This window comes from Colobus angolensis, unplaced genomic scaffold, assembly GCF_000951035.1.
Source record: "Colobus angolensis palliatus isolate OR3802 unplaced genomic scaffold, Cang.pa_1.0 Scaffold26, whole genome shotgun sequence".
Classification (NCBI taxonomy): Eukaryota; Metazoa; Chordata; class Mammalia; order Primates; family Cercopithecidae; genus Colobus; species Colobus angolensis.
This window is the reverse complement of record NW_012115821.1, coordinates 7980903-8000948: the sequence shown is the minus strand read 5'-3', so window position 1 is coordinate 8000948 and position 20046 is coordinate 7980903. Positions and strand designations below refer to the sequence as shown.

At 43.9% G+C, this 20046-nt stretch overlaps 1 protein-coding gene across 2 annotated transcripts in view; it reads right to left on the bottom strand.

Annotated features, from left to right (window-relative positions):
* The window catches only part of PRICKLE2 (prickle homolog 2 (Drosophila)), a 134455-nt gene that overhangs the window by 51528 nt on the left and 62881 nt on the right, over positions 1-20046 (bottom strand). For both annotated transcript variants that reach the window (XM_011947184.1, XM_011947185.1), the window contains exons 3-7: positions 18602-18715; positions 15545-15682; positions 12769-12972; positions 8939-9125; positions 2581-3453 (exon numbers count right to left, since the gene is read on the bottom strand). In XM_011947184.1, coding sequence (XP_011802574.1) covers positions 2581-3453; positions 8939-9125; positions 12769-12972; positions 15545-15682; positions 18602-18715 — 1516 coding nt within the window. The remainder of the gene's footprint in view (positions 1-2580; positions 3454-8938; positions 9126-12768; positions 12973-15544; positions 15683-18601; positions 18716-20046) is intronic.

Below are 20046 nucleotides of genomic sequence, written 5' to 3'. Positions count from 1 at the left end.
AACATAACCTGGGCTGGAAGCCAGGCAGTCATCACTCTGCACTAATTGCTCACTTCTAAGAGATGAGGCAAGGCGCTTAGTCACCAAGGCCTCATTTTTTTTTTCTTCATCTGAAACATGGGGATGAGGATATCTACTCTTTGTTCTGGGACAAATAGGAATACAGATGTGGACATATTTGAGGAGGATAGAAAGTAAAACCCATTGCATGGACAAGCCACAATTCAGAACCTCGTTTTGTTTGTCCAGCAGAGTTGAAATAGATTTCATATTTTTAAAAATCCACGTTTTTAACTTCTCTGGAAAAATTGGAAGATCTGACAGGATGGGGCTCATATCAGATTGGCAGCCCGGTGTGATTAAGAGCAAGGTTCTGGAATCATACGCACAGGTTCAAATCCCTGCTCTACCACTCTACAAGCTGAGTGACTTTGGGTGAGTCCCTCAATCTCTCCATTTCTCAGTTTCTTCAACTCTGAAATGAGAATCATAGCAATATTCCTCCCTCACAGTGTTATGACAATGTAATTAAGCAAGCTAATATTTATAACGTGCTTAGAACAATGTTTGACACGTTGCAAGAGCTCTATAAGGGTTAGGTGGATACATAAATATCCCAGCACATGGCAACAAGCAGCTGGAGCTGAGCAGTGGTCGACCCCTTCAAATGGGGCTAACATTATCACAGTCTCTATCCAGACACCATCGACTACGGAATCCTTGCTGTAAGGGGCAAACGTGTGTCTCCCTCCTCTGGTACCTTGCCCACAAAGGGGCAGATATACTGAGAGCATCTTAGAGCACTACTCTTCTCAAGCTGTCAGTGGTGAAGGACTAGTTTCTTTTTATTTTCAATCCCTTGTGGACTGACATATGGCCCTGATAAGCATGCCTGAGACACAGCACAAAGAGCTCAGTATGTGAGTTCTATAACACCCTGATTGGTCTATACCCTCATTAATAAGACAAGCCTGCTGAACACTCACTTGGATGTCACCGCAACATCGAACTGCTGTAAGAGTTTCCAAACACTTTTAGCTTCAGTACTAATCTCGTCGCTGATGGGTGATAGTTCTCAGTGAGTGTTATCCTCAGATTCTGCTTTAAGTAGCACCATCACACAGAAAATCTACAGTACTCTATTTTTTCCCACATTTAAAAATATTTTTAAAATAATGTTTAAAATATTAAATAAATAATATTAAAACAATTTTTTTTTAGAGACAGGTCGTCACTCTGATGCCCAGGCTGGAGTGCAGAGGTGGGATCATTGTTTAGTGCAGCCTCAACCTCCTGGGCTCAAGTGATCCTCCTGCTTTAGTCTCCTAAGTAGCTGGGACTATGATCATGTGCCACCAAGTCCAGCTAATTTTTATATATATATAAAAAATATACTTGTGCATATTTTATCATATATATTAATTATATATTGCATATATATAATATATATGCAATAGGTTCAGAACACTCTCAGAAGCTGTCATGGATGCTTTGGTGCCCCAAGCAGCACCAGGTTGGGGGCAACTGGGCTCCAGGTACTGTGAGTACTGCCATCAGCTCACAGCTACACCTTCTCCACCTTCACATGGTATGAGAGGCAAACAAGTTCCCTTGGGCCTCTTTTATAAGGGCATTAATCCCATGTATGAGGTCTCCACTCTCACGACATAGTCATCTCCCAAAAGGCCCCATCTCCTAATGCCATCACCTTGGGATTTAGGATCTTAACTTAGGAATTTTGGGGAAAACATTCAGACCATAGCATTCTCTTTCTTTAATGCTGCCTTTGGCCAACAGGAGCTGCCTTGCCCCAAGCCCACATCCACAGTCTCATCCCCTTGTTACTCCTCAGCAGCCCAAAGCTGATGACCAACTGACATGATGGTACAAAACATCAGCCCCTTTGTCACAAGAAGCAATTGGCTCTATAGTGCAACTCATCTATCAGGGTCCCCTGTGGGATCAGGCAGAAGCCAGACCCCAGTGGAGACACCATTCCTCACTTTGCTCCTCCCCGTGCCCCGTCCTCCTTCTCTCACCCTCCTTCTCCCGGGAGCATTCTCTCAATATATCACAGACATCTGGACCCGTCTCAGGTTTTGTTTACAGGGAAGCCCATCAAAGACAGAAGCCATCCCAAACTTGGGTTTACCTTCCTCAGCAGCCTATTGGAAGAGGGCACATGGCAGAAACAACATTAAAATCCTGAGGACCAGGCTGGGTGTGGTGGCTCATGCCTGTTATCCCAGCACTTTGGGAGGCCAAGGCGGGTGGATCATGAGGTCAGGAGATCAAGACCATCCTGGCTAACATGGTGAAACCCCATGTCTACTAAAAATACAAAAAATTAGCCAGGCATGGTGGTGGGAGCCTGTAGTCCCAGCTACTTGGGAGGCTGAGGAAGGAGAATGGCATGAATCCAGGAGGCGGAGCCTACAGTGAGCCAAGATTGCACCACTGCACCCCAGCCTGGGCAACAGAGCGTGATTCCATTTAAAAAAAAAAAAAATTCTGAAGACCAGCATCCAGTCACCCAGAGCTTAACCCTTGCTATCTGTTTTCGAGGTGAACAGAACCTACCTGTTGCATTAGACAGAGCCAGGGATTCCATGGAGCCCCGAGGGGTCTGCTCTGTGGGCGTCATGTCCTCTGTGTATTTCAGGGAACTGATTGGATGACGGGTCCGACACTGCTGAGTGGACATGCCCCCTTCCTCCTCCTCTTCCTCCTCATATTTGGGGACTTGGATGCTGCCTCGGGTCTCACTGAAACTCTGACTAGACATATCACTGTAGCTCTCCTGAGATCTCAGCCTCCCCGGGTAATAGTCTTCTCGGCATTCCTTGATGAAGCTGCCAGCATGTCCTGTCATGGCCAGTGACGAGCTCCTTTTGGGGTTGCTGAAGTGCTTGCCCCACATTTCCGGCTGGGCCCCAGCCCCTTGCCCTCCTGGACTGTAGGAAGTTCTGATGTTGCACTGGCTGAGGAGCTGCAGAGGGCTCTGGGACTGGTTCTGCTCCATCTTGTTCCCATAATGGTAGGGCTCTTCCCGGCTCCTCCAGATGGGGTCCCGGTTGAGACTGGGCGTCTGGCTGGACAGGCTGAGCATGTCCATTTGCAGTGACAGGGGATCTACATCGGCTGACAGCCGGTTGGAACTCACTTGCAGCTGGCTGTGCTGGTTCAGCATGGGCTCCTCCGTCTTGCCCTTGTTCTTGCCAATTTTGGCACTGCGCCGGGACTCCTTGGCCCTGGCGTTCTGGAAGGCAGAATCGGAGGAGTCAGAACCATTGGGGTCTTCCCCAGCACTGCAGGCCCGTGAGCAGAATATCTGGCCCTGCTTCGGGAGGAATGGCCGCCCCAGGAGGGATTTCTTGCAGTGAGCACAGCAGAAACAGGTCTCGGTGGCATGCCAATGTTGGCCGTCATAGGTCATTTGACCTTGGTCGATACCTAAAATAATAAGAGACATTGGAGAGGCTGATGAGCAGCTCAGAGCCCTGCACTGGGACATGAAACACACTGCACCTTGGTTTGTCTCAGGATTCCAGGTGCGGCAGAATAAATTAATAAATCAACAATCAGACTCCTATGTAAATGGTATTCATGTCCTATTACAAGAACTCCTTGTTGTACCAGTATGCACCTTAACTCATTTGCTCCAAGCACAAAGACTCGAGGTTAAAATGACTTGTCTATGGATCCTTCTGCCTGGGACACATTTCTCCCTGACAAATAGCGATAGTAATACTAACATATGATCATGCCCTGCTTTAACAGCTTTATATATGTAAACTCATTTAATCACTCAACTCCTTGGGCTAGCTTTCTAATATCATTTGCAGTTTTCACATGAGAAAATAGAGGCGGATGAGGCTAAGTAACTTGCGTAGGGTAACATAACTAGGAACCAGAGACAAGATCTGTATCCAGGAAGTTTTATTCTCAACCATAACATTGATACTATCTCCTTCACTCTAGGTAGGCATCTGCTAAAAAGCCAACTCCTCTGAGAAGTCTTCCTGTCCACACTAATAGTGATTCTCCATTGCTCTCCACACTTACCTGCTGGAGTTTTCTTGATAGCATTAATACCACTTTACATTGCAACAGTCTATATATGCATCTGTTTATTATTTCTCTCCCCTGCTAAAAGTGAAGCTCTATGAGGACAGACTCATTAAGTTTCAACAGCATCTCCAGGACCTGGAACATGGCTGGTGTTATGACAGGGCTCTTTGTGTATAGATAGATTGAGTGAATCCCATTACTAGCATATGCTATTCCGATGGGTAAGTCACAGCAGCAATTCAGTGGATGCTACGGTGAATGTTTTCTCCGCAACTCCTAAGTTGAAATCCTAAATCCTAAAGTGATGGCTTTAGGAGATGGGGCTTTTTGGGAGGTCACTAGGTCATGAGAGTGGAGACCTCAGGAATGAGATTAGTGCCCTTATAAAAGAAGCCCAAGGGAGCTTGCTTGCCCCTTCCACCATATGAGGACTCTGCCAGAAGGCATCATCCAGGAAACAGAAGACAGGCCCTCAGCAGGCACTACATTTGCTGGTGCCTTGAGTTTGAACTTCCCAGCCTTCAGGACTGTCAGCAATACATTTCTGTTACTCAGGAGCCACCCAGTCTGTGCTATTCTGTTAAAGCAGTCTCAACGGACTTAGTGGGAAATAAAAATGTGGATTTCAACTCTTGTTAAGGAAAAATCTGCTTTTGGTAAAGAAAAACCTAGACATGGTATTGCCAAAGCTATTGCCCCTGTGGGAGCATGCGTACCCTTTGCTTAATTTCATCAGGAAAGGAAGAGGTACAGTTCCTCGCTGTGACAGGACTGTGTCAGGTTTATACAGCCTGGCCACACTGCTTTCTAAGGGAGCCTCCCACAGCCCTGGGCGTTCTCCCTTCTCATCATCTCTGCCCTCTTCTGGCTATAGGACTTCATCTCCCTGTGGGACACCATTTCCTGCCATCCTCAGGCCGTGAGCTTTGGGTGGCGCAAAAGCTGACCTGGGGCCCAACATAGGCCAGCAAAAAACAATCTGCTTTCCTGGTACCCAGGGACTGATTCAGGGGTGGGCAAGGGACTTGCACTAAGCCAACACCTCTCATTGCTTTTTCTAAGGCAGGACTTTGCTAAGGCAGTCACACAGCAGGCTCTTTTTATAGCAGCTGCTAAACTGGCAGAATGGAAGCTGGTCATTGCTGGGGCCCCTTCCTGTGGGGAGAACCTGCTGGGAACACAGCCTCAAGCTATGACTGTAGGGTGGACCAGGACCCTTGCAGTCTCCTGATACATAATGATACATGGCTTCCCCAAAACAAGGATTAATGTGACCTTCGTCTTCAGTGGCTGAGAGTTCCTGAGCCTGGACTTTCAAGGAAGAACTTCTGGAGACTTGCCTAAAGAGGCGGCGAACACGAAATTAGGGAGAAGAAGAGAATTGCAAGAACAAAAGGCCACCAGCCCAAGCAGCCTGCCTTTCTCCTCCGCTGTCTATCCCCTCACTTTTGTGTCTATGGAGCCCAGGGAGAGAGGCATGAGGGCAATTCTTCTCTTATTAGCTCTTTCCCAAACTACAGGGGTCTCTTTTCATTTTGGAACCTGGCCTTAGAGACTAAGAGGGGATTTTTTTTTTTTTTTTTTTACAGGGATAGGAGCAGCCACAAGGGCCACCCCAAGTAGGAGAGAGGGAACTGTGTGAACCAAGTTAATCAACTCCATCTCTCTCTTTTTTTGAGACAGATCAACTCCATCTCTTACAGCACCAGTGCTCCCCGGTAGCGTGAGAAAGAACCAGCTGGGGCGGGGCTAGAAACAGACAACCCCAAGCTCTGTGGACACTTCCTCCCCAGGCCCTTGGGAGAAATCCGAGGCAGACATCACAGGGACATAGGACTCTGAAGTAGTTAAGCATAAGGCTCCAGGACCCTGACAAACACAGGTTCAAATCCCAGCTCCATCCCATTGCAGCTGGTTGTAAAGATGCTGAAGGCCACCTGCTGGGGTTCAAATCTTGAGTCTGCTGCTTTCCAGCCGTGCCACCCTAGGCAAATGGCTTCATCTCTTTTTGTTTTTGTCTCCCCTTCAGTACAAGTGGGGATAATCATAGTACTTGGTAACTAAGTTAATATGCATGGAGTGCTGAGAACTGGGCCTACTGACCAATCTTCTTCTATTTGCATTAGGACTGAAAGCCTGTCTCTCTCTTTGCTGAGGGTCACTGCCCAGATGCAATCCAAGAAAGAACGATGAGGCTGCTCTGTCTCTCCTCCCCTCTCCCACCCTCCTTTTTCTCCTCCTTCTCACTCCCTTTCTCAAATGCCTAGAGTGCAGAGAGCTCATGATGGCATCCCTGGGTCCTTTGGTGAGCTCTAATCAGCATAGCATCCAGAGCAGCTGCAGCCATCCCCACTCCCTGTTAGAGGTACACAGGAAGTCCAGTCCCTCTGGCCCGTCTGCCACCAGCTGCTTCTCCACGCTTTGGCAAGGAGACATGCTCAGATGCAGCAGCAAGGGCCTAGTTCCTGGGGATGGGGGCCTCATGGAAGGATGGGCTTGGGTTGGGAGAGTGGAGGGGAGGTATATCATAAAGCAGCCTGGCAGGCAGCAGAACGTGGTCCCCGATAAACATCGATGTCAGATGGTCCTCTGAACTGCTCCTGAACTCGAAGCATCTGGAAAAGGTCTCTGCTGTTCAGCATCTAAGCGTTCCTTCTTTATTCCTTCTCTAAGCCCTTTAAGCACTTCTTGGAGGGTGTGTGTGTCTACTGCTGCCACAGCCTCGGTCTGTTTATAGGACTGTTTACTCTGCTGTGCACAGGCAAAAGTACCGTTGCCCTAGCAACGGCTGCCTGACACAGGGCCTGCTCTGAGTGGCTGTATAAATATGGAATATTTGTACAGTATGGTCAGAGGTAAAGCACCCAGTGACTGAGGTATGCGTGCTGTAGAGAGTGTGCTCTTTCACTGTCACAGGAAAATTATGTTTGATAGAAAAGTGGATTTAAAACAAACATTAGGGACAGCAATTTTAACTACAGCAGCAGTAATACTGCAGGCCACCATGGTCCCCTTTTCTGAGAAAACACTGACACCTTTTTAGGATTTAATAGGAAAAGAGGAGGGAACTCCAATAAATGTGCTGGGCAGCCAAAGGGAGACAGTAAGAGAAGAAAACTGAGGGGCCATCTGAGGTGTACATGCTGCAGCAACGGAGAGATTTTTCTCTCTGCCAAGTACTGAGCAAAAATTCTAAGTGGCAGTTTCTGGAGAGGCTCTTAGCCTCCAAGGACAGAAACAGAAAAAAACTGAAATATGGATGGGAAGGGGTACTGTTGCCACGGACTGGTATTCTGCACACATGGCCCCTCTCACCTGAGCAAGTGTGCACTTGCAGACTTGAATCCTTGGTTGGGCAATACTGGGTCAAGACATTGCACCATTTTCCATGACACTGTCCCACCTGTCCCCTTCTTCACACATCTTGCCACTTGTCATAATTGATCTTTGCATTTCCTGACTCTTAGCAAAAAGAAGGTTTATCTGTTTGACCACTTTGATCTTGTGAGACATGAAAGCTCCTGGGTACTGAATCCAGGCAACAGGCTGTGAGAGGGGTGAGGATTTTAGGGGTTAGGGGATGGGGAATTTGCCATCACCCAAGCCCCCAGAAGAAATGCTGCTGACAAAGGTCTTCACAGCAGAGCTTAAGCCTGGGCCTGAGTATATGGGACAAGAGTGCCCAATGACAAAGCACTGTTGAGCACACGGTAGGTGTCTTGTCCACAAAGCCAGGCTTTTTATCAGTACACAGAGCTCTCCAAATACTAGCTAATTTTCCATTTGAATACATCACTTCTTATGAACCAGGAAGACAAAGCCACTTTTTGTGGTCCTAATAAAACCTTTTAAGTGGGGCAAAATGGGCTCCAAAATGGATTATCTCTATATCTCCTCACTCTAGGTAAGAAACTGGCAGCTTTTAAACAGACTTCTTCTTGGGATTGCACAAGCCACTGGACGGTCTGGCTGTGATCTCACAGACATTCAGCCACTACCAATGTTTTATTTCCCCCCAAGGTTGGCTCCTTCCCAAGGTGCCAGAAAAGGCAAGTTGAATGAATAAGCCACAATGCAGTATGATCTGGAATAGCCTTGAAGGGTTGAACAAATTGGTTATTTGCAGAGGGAAAATGATTTTCACCATCTCAGATCTGCCACTTGTTGGGGGAGTTAATAGTTTATGGACTATTTGAGGTTCATTTGCTTTGCATTTGGCTGGAATAGCTTTTATTTATTTATTTATTTTTAAGACATACTTGCCAGAAGCCACTGGGTTTCCTTGACTATCCCTCCCTACCAAGAGGACCACTTTGATTCCTCCCTCTGCAAATCCCCATCTTGTCCCAAGGAGGCTATGGAAGATATCTGTTTAGACTTTCCTTCTGAGCTTCCCCCACTGCCCTGACCCTCAGTTGTGGGACTGTATGGCACATAGTCCCAACTTGGAGGTGGGCCCTTGACCAAAGCAAGGCTGATAAGATTCTTATTTGGAAGAACTGACCTGCAAGCTGGCAGAGACATAGTTCTTCTCCTTTTGAGAATGCAAATACTAAGTCTAGTATCACTAGTGAGTCATCTCGACCATTAGGTGAAGATAGCTTCTCTCAAATGATGTTAACAGAAGGCAAATTAAGCTGAGATACAGAGAAAAAAATTGTTTTTGTCTGAACCTTTGATCCACCCCTACCTAAAGCCAGTATACTCTTTGGCCTTTCTAGTGTTGTGAATCAAGAAATTCCCTTTCTCAGTTAAGTTAGCATGAGTTGGTTTTCTATCACGTGCAATCAAAGATATTTTAACTACACCCAAAACAAAGGTGACCTCATCACAGAAGGATAAAGCCAACTGCCAAGTATTGCCTCACCTATATGTTGGGCACAGGTGTCACAATATTCTGCATACAAGGACTCGAAGCAGTGGCAACAGTAGGGTCTTCCCTCCTTCATGATGTAGCGCTGGCCACCCAGCACTGTCTCACACTCGAAGCAGCAAAAGTGTTTCATGTGCCAGTGTCGCCCCTCAGCTTCTGTGCATTCATCTGCAAAGATGATCTGGAGATGGGGAAACCAAATGGTCAGTGTGTGAGACCCATCCAGAAGGACACACTTTAAAGGAAGAAAGCTATGGGGACCCTGAACTAGAAGGGTAAGAAAGCAGATCCCACTCACAAATAATTAAATAAAAATCCATATGTATATGTTTATTCTGTATGTATGTCAGTTCCTATATATGGATTTACCTAAAGCATAATTAAACATGATTTCTGGCCTAGCCAGTAATTAACTTAACCACATTTAATAAGAGAAAGAATGTTCCACCCTGGAGAACATAAGGCAGGATCAAAAACTGACAGCTCACAGGCACATTGGACATACATATCTGCTTCATTTGGTCTGGACACATTATTTTTTTAAATGGAAAATATCATATTAACACTTGGAATCCTGGTTTCTCTTTTGAAAACACAACATTTGCAATGCTCAGCGCACATTCCTACATGGCAATAATAAACTAGAGCTAAGAAGAGAGGCTGCTGCTTTCTAATGAGTGGCAAGTTCTTCAGTTTGTCATATTCTTCACCCTTCCCTATTGCCTTAAATAAATCACCTTCATTTACACCACCTGCCAGGCCCTCACAATCATGTGTATTTTCCCCCAATATAGAGTTTTTAAAATTTCAAAGCACAGATTTCAAAATTTACTACAAAGCTACAGTAATCAGGCCAGCATGGCACTGGCATAAGGCTGGGCATATAGATGAATAGGTATCCAGATTTAAACTCATACATATATGGTCAATTAATTGTTGAAAAGGGGGCCAAGACCATTCCATGGGGAAAAAAATAGTCTTCTCAACAAAAGGAGCTGGGACAACAGGAGAGCCTCATATAAAATAATGAATTCAAACCCCTACCTCACATCATAGATAAAAATTAACTCAAGGCTGGGTGTGGTGACTCACGCCTGGTAATCCCAGCACTTTGGGAGGCTGAGGCAGGTGGATCACAAGGTCAGGAGATCGAGACCATCCTGGCTAACATGGTGAAACCCTGTCTCTATTAAAAATACAAAAAAATAGCTGGGTGTGGTGGCAGGTGCCTGTAGTCCCAGCTACTTGGGAGGCTGATGCAGGAGAATGGCGTGAACCCAGGAGGTGGAGCTTGCAGTGAGCCGAGATTGCACCACTGCACTCCAGCCTGGGTGACAGAGTAAAACTCCATCTCAAAGAAAAACAGAAAAATTAACTCAAAAGGGATTAAAGAGCTAGGGGCAGGAAAAACAATAAAATGCTTAGAAGAAAACACAGGTGTAAATTTTTATGACCCTGAAAGGCAATATTTCTTAGATATGATGCTAAAAGCATAAACAACAATAAATAAAGTAGACTTCATCAAAATTAAAAACTTTATGCTTCAAAGGACATCATTGAGTAAGTGAAAATACAGCTATAGAATGGGAGAAAATATTTGTCAATCATCTGATAAGGGACTAGTATACAGAATATATACAAATCACTCTTACAACTCAATAATAAAGAGAAAAATAGGCCGGGTACAGGGGCTCACACCTGTAATCGCAGTGCTTTGAGAGGCTGAGGTGGGTGGATTACATGAGGCCAGACGTTTGAGACCAGCCTCGCCAACATGGTGAAACGCCATCTCTACTAAAAATACAAAAATTAGTTAGGCATGGTGGTGCATGCCTTTAATCCCAGCTACTCAGGAGGTTCAGTCAGGAGAATTGCTTGAACCTGGGAGGTGGAGGCTGCAATGAGCCAAGATCATGCCACTGCACTCCAGCCTGGGTGACAGAGTGAGACTCTGTCTTTAAAAATAAAAAAGAGAGAGAGAAATAACCCAATTGAAAAGGTTGTCAAAAAAATTTAAATTAATTTTTGAAACATTTCTCTGAAAAAGAAGATACACAAATACCTAATAAACACATGAAAAGATACTCAACATTATTAGCTGTTGGGGAAATGTGAATTGAATCAAAACCTCAATGTGATACTACTTCATACCCATTATGATAGCTATAATGAAAAAAAAAAACCAGATAATAACAAGTATTAGTGAGAAAGCGGACAAACTGGAATCCTCATTCATTGATAGCAGGAACGTAAAATGTTATAATTGTTTTGGAAGACAATTTGGCATTCTCTCAAAAGATTAAACTTAGAATTATCATATGACCCAGTAATTCCATTCCCGGATATACACTCAAGAGAACTAAAAATATATGTACACAAAAAACTTGTACATAAATATTCATAGCAGCATTGTTTAGAGTAGTCAGAAAGTGGAAACAACTTAAATGTCCATCAATTGATACATGGCTAGACAAATGTGATATATTCATACAATTGAATATTATTCAGCTATGAAAAGGAATGAAGTATTTATATATACTACAATATGGATTAACATTGGAAACATGCTAAATGAAAGAAACCAGACTTGAAAGGTCACATATGATTTCACTTACATGAAATGTCCAGAACATGTAAATCCACAGAGATGGAGATAGATTAATAGTTGCCAGGGGCTAGGGAAAGGGGAAATGAGGAGTGACTGCTAATGGACACAGAGTTTCTCTTTGGTTGACGAAAATGGTCTGGAATCAGCAGTGATGGTTGCACAGCTTTGTGAATACACTAAAATCTACAGAATTATTTACTTTAAAAGGGTTCTTAATGCTATGCAAACTATATCTCAATAAACAAATTTCAAAGTGTGTGCTTCAATTATATTCTAATTGTCATTAGACAACACAAAGTTGTATTCTGAGCACCAATTTTCAGATGTGGAAACTAAGGCATGAAGGTAAAAAGGTGTCCTAGAACCACAGAGTTGGATCTGAATTTAGTTTTTCAGCTATCTTTCTAGAAGGTCTCTCTAGAACATCATCATTAGTGTTAGAATCCAAATTAGTTAAGTCTGATCAGCTTCCTCCTAGAAAGTGAGTCCCCTGTAGGTAGTTTCTAAGAACGAAATGCCCATGTAACACTAGGTTCTCCGGCTGAAAAAGGGGAGTGTTACTCACCTCCCACACAGCTATTTACAGGGAAAGATAGATGCAAAAAAATCCTTTGCACAGGAGGAAACCTCTGTCTAGGACATTTATCCAAATTATTCTCATAAAAGTGGTCAGATTTAGAACATTCTTATTTCTGCTTCCAACTTATAAAGCTAAACCAGGTTTTCTATTCTGTCAGCTTACACGGTAGTGTGTGCTTCTAGTAGGGGAAGAAGGCCAGGCAGAGGTCTTGGGTTCTATCCTGCTTTCTTAAATAGGGCACTTCTTAGAGCATGGAGCAGAGATATCCAAATGAAGTATCCATCTGCCTCCTGAATTTTCATTCAGAACTTTTATAAACTGTAGAAAAATCAAATAATGCTACCCATTTTCTTCTCTTTTCTAATCATTTTGCAGCACTGAATCTTGGAAAATGGAACTCCATTACTGATTATTCCATGAGATTAGGGTTAATATCTAAAGATGCACAATGCAATTTTGTTTTGTTTTGTTTTTAGAGTTCTGAATTTACTTAGGGCCAGTTATATGCATATTTATTCTTATGCATATAATTCATATGCATATATTTCTTCAATGCAGAAAGCCAGAAGACCATGTGTTGGCTATGGTGCAATGAAGGGGTGATGGGCAGGTAAACCTGCTGGAGTTTGCTCTAACCTCATCGCAGGCTGCACAGCGTGGCTTCAGGCACTCAGCATGGTGCCTGCCACAGTATATCTTCCCATCTTGGTAAAAGTAGATCAGATCCACCAGGAGCTCATTGCAGACAGTGCATACGAAGCACGGCGGGTGCCAGCAAACGCCATGGCCAGCGCGTGATGCAAACACAGCGATGTCTCCACCATTGATCTGGCCTCCACACTGCGAGGCAAACAGAAACGTCAGTAGTCACACCAGTCCCTATCTCCCAGTGCTGTGCATAAACGATAAAGGACAACCACCATTAGCTGGCTACTGAGTGCTTATGTTCAAAGCAGTCACTATGCTTCCTGCTTTACATAGGCAGCAGGGCAGGTTTTTCTTGTCCTCCCTGAACTCTCCTTTCCTAAGGCTTACAAATAATATAGAGATAAAGTCACTAGGAGAATGAGGAATCACAAAGATGAGAAAGAAAGAAAAGCTCTTTTAGCATAATAACATACAGGGGTTCTGCAGGCAGGAGGCAAACTGGCACAGAGGAAAGCCTCATTATCTTTCAGATACTTCAAACTCCATGCAGAGACACAGCCAGGTTTAACACTAGGAGGAGTGGCTAGGGAGGGGGGTGGGTGGCAGGACGGGCTTGGAGGAGGTGGGCCTATACTTTTAGATGGGAGGGAGGGGGGGTACATAATAGCACGCTCACCCTTAACTACCTTCTCTGTGTGCCTTTCAGACATGCTTTTAGCCTGCTTCCTCTAACATCTTCCTACATAGTCTTGATTGACATGGCACCACTTCTAAGATCAAACTATGGAAAGGATTTCTTCTATCCCTTCCTACCTTCTCACTCATTTTCTCAAGTTGCCTCTTGATCCTGAAAGAAACAAGGCAGAATCACTGGCCACCTATGCTTATAGTTGGGGCTGGGACAAAAAGAATATGATTTGAAGGTCTCTGAGGGAAGAATAAAGTGTGGAAAGTGGGTCTAGGGAGATGCTCTTGCTGACCATGGCATGGGCCATGAGGTTCACAGGTTGAGTCTAATACTGGAGTCCTACAAGAGTGGCTGAGCTAAGGGGACAATGTCTAAAGAGCAGAGAAGCTATCTTCAAATCTTTCCCATGCTATGGGTTGAAATGCATCTTAGAAAATGAAGTAAAGACCTCAAAAATAGTCTCTGGGAGCTCATCCATGTGTGACTGGACAAAAGAAAGGCATCATGTTATCCTTACCTTCTGTGATAATGTTAGCAGAGCTAAAGCATGCAGACATAATCCTATATAACCCTCACATGAGTCATCATTCATTCTTTCTATAGATGACAAAACCAAGGAAAAGTAACATGGTCAAGGTCATCTGGAAGAAACATGAGTCAAACTTACGAAAGCTCTTTCTGCCTCCACACTCTTGGCACTATTCTACACGATTCTTGGCACCTGCCCACAAAATGCCCAACCTTCCTTCTCCCTTAGGCAAACTCAGCTTGCCTGGTTCCAGGAGACTGATCTTAGGGTAGCAAGGATTCCAGCTTGCCTGGACTGAACACAGTGAATCTCAGATCACAACCACTGACCAGCTGTACCTTAAGGGTCGGTCCCAGATATACTTTACAAGAATAAAGAGCCCACTGCCAAATCTCTGGTCAATTAGCTCTCCCATCCCATATAACTGAACCTTCTCACTCTATCCCTCTGAAATCTCAAACAAGGGCCTCAAATGACTTCTGCTTCCCTTGGGCAGCATCCTACCTCCTCTTCACTGATCCGGTTAACGTATCTTCAGCTCTCAAGGGGTCTATGCAGAGACTAAGGAGTTAGATAGGAATGTTCAAAAAGCTGTAGGACTAAGAGAAGTACCAAGAATGACAATCAGCACTGGAAAGCCTGTGGCAGCTGAGAGGTGGGGCAAGGTGTATTTCCACCCTGCAGTCTCTAAAACTCTTCTTCACCACACCCTGAGCACTCAACAGGAGCAGAGGAGACAAGGAAATCCAGAATCTTGAACTCAGTGAGGTCCCAGGGAGAATGCCTCTTCACTCCCCTGAACCCACTCTCACCTGTTCACAAATAGCTCCTGTCAACATGACTGGGAAGGTTCATGCACTTCAATAAGGAACTCTCAAATCTCGGGAGAAGATCATTTACCTCCTCTTTAAATGGCTCTGGCTCTGGTATGATCCTGCGAGGGAGGCTGACCCATGGCCCGAGCCAACTCCATTTTCTAAAGGTCTCTTTTTAAAATATAAATCCATCATGTCATTGCTCTGCTCAGTCCTTCCAATGGCTCACCCAGAACTCTGACTTTATCTGAATTCTCTCCCTTCACTCCCTCTGCCCCAGCCCACTGGTCAACTCACTTTTCCTTGAACATAACAGACACCCTCCCGTCTCAGGGCCTCTGAGCCGGTCATTCCTTCTGCCTTAGCATTCCCTCTGCCCTAAAATCTGCATGACTCACTCCCTCTTGCACATCTGTGCACATCTTTGTTCAGATCTTCTAAGTAGGGTCTTCCCCACCAACCTTCCTTAAAACTGCAGCCTCCCCACCTGTCCAGCACATCCAAGTCTTCTTCCTTGCTGTATTTTTTTCTATTTTGTTGATTACATTTATTGTCTGACTTCCTCCCCTAGAATCCAACTCCTTAGAAGGGCAAGATGAAACTTTCCTGTCTTTTGTTCACTACTGTTATCTCAGGCACATAGTAGGCACTCAATAAAACAATTGTTGGATGAATGAATGGGTGAAAAGATGCCACAACAATGCGTCTTCACTCCGCTGAATCCATGCTTACCTGTTCACAAATAGCTCCTGTCATGGTGACTGGGAAAGGCCTGACATTCCCACGGCCCAAGTTTTCACGTTTCCTCTGGCTGCTGAAAAGCTTCAGCTCCCTCTTTTCTTCCTCATCCAGGGAGTTACAGTATCGAACCTGAACAGACACAGACAACAGCATGGAAGAAGTCACCCTTGCTCCTTACGATTCCCGAAGCCCATGACTCTGAGTTTTCTCGTTAAACACACTCTCATTTGGTTTTATAGCCCTCGCCTGAACTTTAACCACAACAGCCTTGGAGAGATTTAAGGTGAGTCTCTGCTAAGATTGCTGACAGCTGAAAGAGTTTACCAAAGGCTCTGAATTCTGGATCCCAAGCCTTGGGCAGGCTAAAGGTTCTGTGACTGCTCCTTATCGTGGTTGCCTCACTCTGCTCACAATATTAAGATCAAATCATCTGGGGTGGCTCAGCTGCCAGGAAAGAGCTGAAAAGTTCTCCTTCTTTCAAACTGCAGGAACCTGATGCTTTCATCTCCATGTGCCCATGCAAGTGATCCTTGACATCAAGAATGACTCTAAGTCGGTGAGCCAGAGCAGGTGTCCATGTGCTCACAGCTTCTGTTCTCCCATCTCACTTTGGAAAAATAAGGAACAAAGGTATGAGCCTGAGGAGTTGGTCCAGGCATCTGTGGTGCTGCACAAAAGTCTTTGCATATTTATCTCTGTAGAGCGGGGAACAAGCTGCCTGCTAGGCTTCAGTTGAGTCGACTTGCAAGAGACATTTTCCTTCTTGTTAAATATAGAAACTCACAGAATTAAGGGAGGAACATTAAATATAATTTGAATTCAGTATCTCCCCTTATTTATGCACACCTTGGGAATTGTGCTATGCTATATTCTTGTGCTGTTATTTACTTAATGCTGTTTTTAATACTGACTCAATTTTTTTGGAAACTTGGATGCATTTATTTCAAAAGAAAGTATATTATGACTATAAATGGAAAACCAATATCACCTGTAAACAAAACAAAACAAACAAACAAAAAAACAGAAGAAACCTAAATAGAATGGGAACAGAACTGTGTTGTTACATTCTATCTGGTCACTTTGCTTGTAGGAAATCCTAAAACAGAGATCCCTGATGCTCCTACTTAAAAGTGGAGGCCAGTGTGAGTTAGAGAGATATGAGACACCTGCTAGCACCTAAATTGAAATTTCTTCCTTGATTATTCAACGCCTCTATCACAAGGAATACAATACAATTTAAAAGACAGTAACTCTCTCAATATGTAGTTTCATTTCATTTACTGCCATGTCCACATAACACTCAGGGTCATATATATATTTACCACACTTTGGGAAACATGGTCCTAATCCCATCTCCTGTCATACTTTGGAGTAATCTGGACATCAGAAAGGTTAAGTGAATTGCTTGGATGATTTGTTATACAGATGGTTAGAGGGAAACCTTTGTGCTAGGGCTGTCACATCCTAATCTGAAAACCAGGACAGCTGTGTATATCAAAATTGTCTTATCTGTGCAAAAAAGAAAATGGTCAAATATTTACTTTAGAATCACAATCACCCTTTGTCTTCAAAAGGGCCATTTCAAATAGGCTAAATCTGCCCACTGGGTCACACACACACAATTCCCACCAACAGGACATTGTAATTTGAATGGTGTCTTTTTTCATAAAAGCACAGTTAACCATAAACACAACAAACCACTACGATCAGAGAAGAGCCAATCGCTTCCCTCTATCAAATAAAAAGTGTTAAAAAAAAAAAAAAAAACCTTCATGTAAATGTTCCAGAGAGAACTGCAGTGACCTGAACAGCCCAGAATATATGGTTACACCACTGACATTTTAGGGCCATGCTTTCAAAGGAAGGCACACCCTTCCTGCTTGTAAAAACCCGCATTTTTCACTTCCAAATTAGTTAACCAGGCATCAGGTTACAATGCTTGCTCTCAACTTTAAAGGAGAAAGCATTATTTATATTTGTTTTATGATGTCTGAAATAAGCAGCAGTAAAGAGGATTATAGCTCTCTTTCTAGGGAACTGCTTCAGTTTTAAAGTTTTTGTGCTGCTTACTCAAATTTATTTTTGAGGCTCTCAAATTATCCCCTTTCATTCTAATGTAGGGAAATAAGACTGAAAAGCACTCATTTCCTCTGGGACGGAGCTGCAGGGATCCAGCTCGTGGGTGAGAGGGCTGGTAGAAAGCTGGTGTCCAGCTCTCTAAAGGGGTTATTTCTCCTATCCATTTAAAATTACATTTTTGTTTTAAATGCAGTCAGAGTCAAGTAGACAGTTCAGTTCCATAGGATTACTATTTTTAAAAACCAGATACCTAAAAATGAATTTCTAGTATGTAAACTGATTTCCCTTCCAGCATAATGATCTTTTAAAATCATGTTTATAAATTTCTCTTTATGAGCAATCAGATTTCAAGGATAAGAGATGCCCATTTACAGTGCCATGTTTCTGGGTTCAGAAAAAAGGACAGTCTGCTACTCCACACTTTCAACAGTACAAAGAACAACCTCGGCAAGTCAGACTTCACCATGACAAAAACACAGCTGTTCAGAGCTACAATTCTGGACACACAACTTCTCCTGCAATGTAGTGTGGAAAATTTGCACACTCATTTAATATGAAATGATGCTGAAAATTCAAGAGAGTCACAAAGTTTTTGCAGGGCTTGAAGTGGTCCAGGGGATCTCTATCATCTCTCCAACACACACAGGCAACCCACGTGGCATATTCTTCAAGAAAGAAAACTCGGAATCATAGCTTTTGAATTTTGGTGCTCCCAGGTTACCCCCAAATAGCTAGTAGTGCCAGGCATAGAGGCCCATCCAGTTTATAATGAGTTTCTGCTTTTTTAGTAATACTCTCTAGAAGTAAATTGTTGGCCAGTTTATTTTGGCTGTAATTAAGGAAGCTAAAACCTAAAATAAATGGCCAGAGTTCTTCTTTGGCTATCTCATTGGTGGCAGATTATGAAAAAGGTAACAATTCACAGAAGGAACTAAGAAAATTCTGCACAAGCCCCCTCTAGCCCCTTACCTCATTGTCATGTGGCGGCAGCTGGTGCAGTAGCTGCTTGATTCGCAGTTTCTCTCCAGGACTGTTGACATAAGGGACTTTCTCTTCTGGGAGACAGCTATAGTACTGGTGTACCTGAAGGACAGAAAGCATATAGATGACTTGCCCGTTACTCAAACCACGTGCCTATTCCCACTTACTGGGAAGATGACTCCCCCAGCAGGATGTAACTGACTTCCACAGTCCTGAACCTTTATGAAAGTCAACAGCAGACGAGTTTCCTATGGTAAGCAGAGAAATTCATCCTTAAAGCAAGAGTCAGGCAAATCATCCATATCTGGGATTTCCCCCTCTCTCTGTGAGGGAAAAATAAAGCCATTAAATTTTCCTAGAAACAGAGTTCAGCAGACATGCTGGTGAACCAGAGGGTAGGGCTTTCTCGGCAGACTCCCCTGAGAGCTGGCTTTACCATTTTCTCTGTTAGTCTCCAGCATGTGACGTGCCTCCCTAGCCAAAGGGATATGTCAGCACCTGCCTCAGCAACGGAGTTAAAGCCAGTCTTTGGCACTCGGCAAACCCCTAGGTACCTCAGCCTCCACCTACATTTAAAGCCCTCCAGGTTTCAAGACTTTTGTAAGGCAGGCAGCAGCTGACATCCATCAGAAATAGACTCACTAAATCTGGGATGCAGAGCGTGTAATTAAAAATTGTCATTAACATGAGGATTTTTGCACATCCTAGAACATTCTTGTTTATGACTGTTAGGACATATTCTTGTACTTTATGAGGCTCATTCAACCCTAACAATAACTGGGGAAAGCACTAAGCAGCTAATTTTGCCTGAGAAAAGAAAACAGACATTCCACCATTCAGCCACATGCAAAACTAGAGAAAGAAAAAACTGGCTAATACAGAAGGTATGTTATTATATAGGAGAGACAAAAGAAAAAAAAAAAAGAAAAAAAACCCACAAGCTCAGATGACATCATGGAAAATACTCTCAAGTATCTCTTATTTAACAGCATGACCACCTCTTGCGAAACAAGGCATTCATTCAACAAATGGACAAGATGGAAGACTGGGGGCTCTGAAAGTCATCATTTGGCCGGGCATAGTGGCCCACACCTGTAATCCCAGTACCTTGGGAGGCTGAGGCGGGTGGTTCACCTAAGGTCAGGAGTTTGAGACCAGTCTGACCAACACGGTGAAACCCCGTCTGTACTAAAAGTACAAAAATTAGCCCGGTCTGGTGGCACATGCCGGTAATCCCAGTTACTCAGGAGACTAAGGCAGGAGAACTGCTTGAACACGCCATAGCCTGGGTGACAGAGCAAGACTCTGACTCAAAAAAAAAAAAATTTTTTTTTGTTACATTCTACAAACTTGGTCTAAACTTGGTCTAATTCCTTTGCATTGAGGGAGCTGTGGGTATGAACACATGTTTTGGGAATGCTGGGGTGAAGAGT